Here is a 5,916-nt window from a genome sequence, read left to right as displayed (position 1 = left end):
AAGCAGAGGGGGCACAATGAGATATTAAAACAAGAAACAGACTCTGTGATCACTTTTGTCCATTAATTAGTGGCATTACCTTTAAATTTAGATTTTGTTTACCCAGAGAACATTTTCATATTTGTGAAGTATTTGTTGATCATCTACTATAACGTGTTAGTCACGGTTGATGTGTTAATAAAGATGCATATATGTGTTTGGATGACAAAAATATGAGTCCACTTGCACAACACATAGCTATCTCGACCTTCATTTTCCCTCTAAGCATTGCTAAAATTTCAAAAAGCACACCAGTCTTTTACATACCCCTATATTTTTGCATCATTGCAGCAACACGTGCTGATCATGTGACTATACTCCACCAATCCTATTGTGCCCCCTATACTAGCACAGGCTCTACCATTGCAGCATTTTCTCGATTAGCATTCTAGTATAGACGTGTGTTTTAATTCGTTCCCCATCTGAATGCAAAATTTTGATTGTGCTCGATCACCATTTAATATCTGTTTCAACTTCTTGTGTTTGATTTCCATTGTTTCTATACTCGTTTGTTTTTGAAAAGTTTGTGTTTCCCGAATTCTCATTTGTTCATATGAATTTGAGATCTAATATGGCAGATGTTAATTTTCCCGCCATAAGTAGACAATAGTTCTAACACTAATCCCCAGTCTCAGGATCGACGATGTCTACTAGGGAGGCACAGGTTTTAGTTAGCGGGAATTTGTGTCTTACGTTCATCCAGCGATTTTTTGCCTTTCAAATTAGGTATTGTCTTTTTCCTAGGAGATCTGTGGTAAGTTTTTAAGTGTGTATTTCTCACTTTCCATAGATATACCCTTGTTCTGTGAGCTTGTATGGATGGATTTGATTTCCTCACTCAATAATCTACGTCACTCATCTTTTCTCTGCTCAGTGTTTGGTAATTTCGAATTATATACTTCTTTTACCATCTAGGTTACTTTAGTTTAAAACTTGCTTTTGGAGTTTGTTTCTTTCTTTAATTTCGTTTAAGATTGTATTTTTTTTTCTCATTGTTAATGCTATTTAGTTGGAAGTTCTTTTTTCATTACTACTAGTCACATCTAATTGGAGATAGGTATTGAGTCAAACTTTGTTTTTTTAACTGGGTGCCTTTTTATTTGCATATTATTTAGGGTAGATTTTTCGAAAGGGGAAATCACATATATGTCTGTGTTGTGCCAAACTTTCTTCATTTTTGGACTCCTTTTCCTTACCCCTCAGCTCTGATTGATGCTTTCAGTCAAGATTGGAGGGGTCTTCACCTGTATGCCTACTAGGGCCAGATTAAAGGTTTCATTGGCCAAGGCACATGCTAGATTGAATTGTTATTCTTATACTATCATATATTTCATTTCAATTTTATTTCAATACTCTTTATTCAAAAAATACAAATACGTATTATTTACAATTGTATAATCTTATTATAGGCCACAGGACATAAGAAAAAAGCATGTTTTTATAAAATATATTCAAACCAAAGAATCACAACTATATTTAAATTTAATTATTTCTAGTACCATATGTATACAATTGCATGTAACATAGAAACAAATGGTTTCTCTCACAGTTTAACTTTTCGTGATTTATGGTGAGCAAATCTCGATATAATATCACTAAAGTTGAGAGAGTGTGTCATGTCTGCTTCAATAGCAAGTAGAGCAAGTGATGACAAGCAAGTTCGCCCCATCATTGAGCAAAGGCAACTTTTGACATGTTGTAATGTTGAAAATGATCATTCTCCCACACAATATTTACCCAAAATGCTTAGATATATGGACAACCTGATGTAAACATTTGGAAATGTGTTGGTAATTTTATGCTACAACATGAACTTAATCATATTTGCAGAAGTTTGGAAACATGTAAAATCATCATCATACTTCATAAATACTCTGAATTCATCCACCAATTCATCTTCCAAGTCAACTTGGTATGTTGTAACCAATTCTTGTGCTTTGTGACATGCTATGATTTCAGTCAGTTGATTATGCTTTACAAGGAATCTAAACTTATCCATGATTTTGGTGTAGGCTTGTCTTTGCTTGTTAATTTCAAGAAGTTTATCGATGATCACCAAGTATGTATTGACGTGAAACTTCTCTCTCCCAGTTCTCACCACACTTTCAGAAGCTCCTTCATCAGCCATCTGCTTTCTCTGTTTAACTCTTTTTACTTGTGCTGGTGTGAGCATATTCAGTAGAAGATACCATAGATTCTGCCTTTTCTTCAAATGAAATGAATTGTTCATCGTCTATCTATTACTGTAGGTAAGCATATAGGACATCATAGTGCTGCACTATGGAGCAAATATCAATTCCTGGATCTTGCAGATATTTATTCATTTGGTTCATAGTTCCCAAAATATCATTCAAAGGGACACACATCAAGGCTGTATCGAAAACATCTAATTTGTCTCTGAGAGATTCAGCCTCAATAACTGCATCAGCTGTTTGTCTAACTGATTGAGCTATGTCTATGACTGCACGTTTTATTTCTGCATAGTGTTAAAGACATGCTTTGGTTGCATCACTGCATGCAGACCACCTAGTTTTTGAAACGTTTTAACCACATGAACCTTTGGCAAATTATCCATTAATTTTGTCCACCTCTGAGAAGATGCTGATAAAAAGTTGTATACTGACAATACTCGGCATGATCTAGCATGAAATATTTGTAATGCTTATTAAAAATTATATTAAACATTTTATAAAACATTAAAAGTCAAAAACCTTATTTTAAATATATAATTTAGCATCTACGTAATTAAACTGTTTTAAAATTTGGTAAATATTGATTGATAAAAGCAAATAAATTATTTTCTTTTTATTGATTGAAATAAATATTGTATAATTATATAGTTTCAATAAATATTTACGAGGCTATAACGGGTTCTAAGTTGAAATATACAAATTACGAAAATCACTAAATGTGTTCTATGAAAATTAATGACCTGTAACCTATGTTATGTAAAACAGATAGCAGTTTTGTCTCTATAAGAGATAAATTGCCAGGATAATAAATATGATATATGAATATTATAATTGACTAAGATTTAGTCAGCTGAACTAGACCAAATTTGATAAACTGTTTTAACTTGAACAATGATACACATGGGGGATTAAACATTTTTTTTAGGCCAAGGCACAGTACCTTAATGTCTAGTGGATAATCCAGCTCTGATGCCTACCTTCTGATTTGACTCATCTTCTGAGTCTTTTCCCTTATTCAGACCACCCCTTGTTGTGTTCTGCTGATTGTTCCATATTGGCCACTCAGACATGGTACCCTCTGCTCTGGCCCTTACTGGATCAACAAACCTTGCCCTTTCCTCTGTCCTTTCTGCTCCTCAGTCAACCACGATGTGATGTTTTTCTTTTCATCCTGATGTCACCACACTTCATCTTTCCAAGTGACTTTTATCTGGTCACGTGCCTCATCTCAGGGACTTCTCTTCTGGGTCTTTTACCTTGTCGTATTCTGTTGGTTGCTTAGGATTGGCCAACTCCAACGTAGTTCTCTCTGCTCTGGCCCTTACTTGAGCAACAGACCCTGTCCTTTTCTTTGTCCTGTTTGCTTCTCTGTCAACCATGTTCTGACATTTTTCATCCCGACATCACCATCTTTCTGTGTGACTTCTGTCCCCTCCCATGCCTCAGCTCAGGGACTCACCCCTCATGTTGCATCTTTCCTTGCCTATACCATTTGCCCTTACACTTTTTCGATGTAACAGACGCATAGGTCTTGCTTCTGTCTTTGGTCTATTTCCCATGGCTTCCAAACCTCCTGTACTTCTGTTCCTCACCAGTCCCAGTTTTTCATCTGGTTGTTTGATCAAGGTTTGTCTGTTTCAACTGTTGCTCTTTATAAGCTGCCTTGTTGAACACCCTCCGTTCTCTCACTTCAAGAAAGTTTACTCTTCCCTGGGTTTTTCCGTTTCTTTTGCCTGGTCTTTCCAACACATTCCTTTGTTCTGCTGGATTGGGGTTTCAATGTTGTTCTTCATGTCCTGTCTGGTTCTCCCTTTGAACCCATTGCAATTTGCTCCTTGTACCATTTTTTCTCATAAGACCTAAATCCTCCCCCTCCTGGAATGCAGTCATAGTCATTCCCATTTTTATGCCATACTTTACCATTCCTCATGTGTTATTCATTATCTGGATCAGGCATTCCTTCCTGGACTTCTCCTGCCTTGGAAAGTTGTTTTTCTTTTTATCCTTTTTGCCTTACCTTCCTTTTCCCACTTGTATTCCCATTCGATTCTGGATCATCTCTTTTGTCCAGTTCATTCCTTGCTATATTGTATGGCTCATACTGCCTCCTTTTGTTATTCTCATTCCTGTCTAATCATTCCATTCCTCTGTTTTCCCTGATCTTTCACCTATTATGCTCATGGGTTTGGTTTGTCAACTCAAAGACTGCCGTAATTTGATGTGTCCCTGGCAGTTTGCCATCTACATATTGTTTCTTCACATCAAATTCGTCATCTAACTAAGTCTTTAGCTGCTCGACATTGCCGTCTTTTGGAAAAGATTGTTCAGGCTGGTATGTGGACAACTCCCTATACATTCACCACTCTTTCTCTGCACAACATAGCTGTGTTGGTATCTTCTTCTCCTATGATGATTCTATACACGTCTGTTCGCCTCTGATTAGGGTAAGCCGTCATATTATTTTTTAAATCATATTTTATTGTTATACATAATATTTCAAGATCCCACCTGGTGGCATGTGTTGCATGGTCAGGTATGATGAATTTTACATCTTAACAGTATATCTGTATACTTCTATAATGCTCACTGTAGAGATGGGATGTTGCCGTAAGACCACCAGCTGCTTATGTGATGGTGTGTCTATATCTATATATCACTTTTTTTATCAATATATATATATATATATATACTCAGGACCATCACTCATGGACTTCATTGGTGAAGCAGATAGGGAATTTTCCCATCCCTACTATCCCGTGATTCTTACAATTCAGGTCTTTGTGCTTTTCAAAATAGGGACACACAGACACCCATTGCACTGTCTCTGGTGGGTTGTTCCTCTGAGCCCCTCAATGTGAATTTCTCTCCCTTCTTTCTTCTATTGGAGCATTGGGTCCTTGCCACTTCGAGTTCTCAGTTGCTGGAGTGGTGGTCTCCCAGCAAGAGACCAAGAATGAAACCCCTTTTCACTAACAGGATGAGAAAGATGAGGCTCAACTGGGCCAAAGAACTTGTTTACTGGACTGAAGCAATGTAGAACAAAGTGGCTTCAAAGCAACTGTTCTGAAATGCATGAGCCAGCAGAATTGTTGATTATAATCCATAGATCTCAAAAGTGCATGGCAGTGAACTTCAGGGGTCATTTTTGCTGTGCACACCATCTAGTCTCATCTGTGTTCAACTTGATTTCTTCCTATCCCCTTCCATTCTGCTGATCCACACAGCCAGTCTCTCTATATCTTTGCATCCAGTGACTCACAGTAAACTGGTTAAACTTAATTATTCTAGCAATCTAGCCTTGTGTCAAAGTACTTCTTTGCTCTAACAAACAATAACTGCTTTTTCCTATGGAGTTAAATTGCAACACTTGTCATGGTAGCATCACACACACACACACTGTAACAGATAGGCTTCAATACTTACAAAGCCTATAAAGCTATCAATGTAATAATTAGACAGTACAATATTGTTACGTCTCTGATCGTTTTTAATTTCCAGTATAAATTCTTCCCAAGGAACTTCAGCGATACAAGTCCTTTCTTAAATAAAACTAGTTTATTCTTTCTCAATACAACTTTGTAATACACAGAATTTTCACATTCACTTTAACTTAAACACACGCTATAATTCACAAAGATTCATGCACTTTACTACTACCACTCACTTGACTCAATTATCCTAGTCT

The 5,916-nt window shown here is 36.6% G+C and overlaps 1 protein-coding gene across 1 annotated transcript in view; it reads left to right on the top strand.

Moving 5' to 3' along the window:
• The first annotated feature begins 3,668 nt into the window (after nt 1-3,668).
• The window catches only part of LOC111086423, a 38,754-nt gene continuing 36,506 nt past the window's right edge, over nt 3,669-5,916 (top strand). Inside the window, exon 1 of the mRNA XM_022389185.1 lies at nt 3,669-3,857. Coding sequence (XP_022244893.1) covers nt 3,669-3,857 — 189 coding nt within the window. The remainder of the gene's footprint in view (nt 3,858-5,916) is intronic.

Source organism: Limulus polyphemus, unplaced genomic scaffold (assembly GCF_000517525.1).
Source record: "Limulus polyphemus unplaced genomic scaffold, Limulus_polyphemus-2.1.2 Scaffold1086, whole genome shotgun sequence".
Taxonomy (NCBI): domain Eukaryota; kingdom Metazoa; phylum Arthropoda; class Merostomata; order Xiphosura; family Limulidae; genus Limulus; species Limulus polyphemus.
Note: the sequence above shows the minus strand (reverse complement) of the source record. Positions and strands in the feature narration are given on the sequence as shown.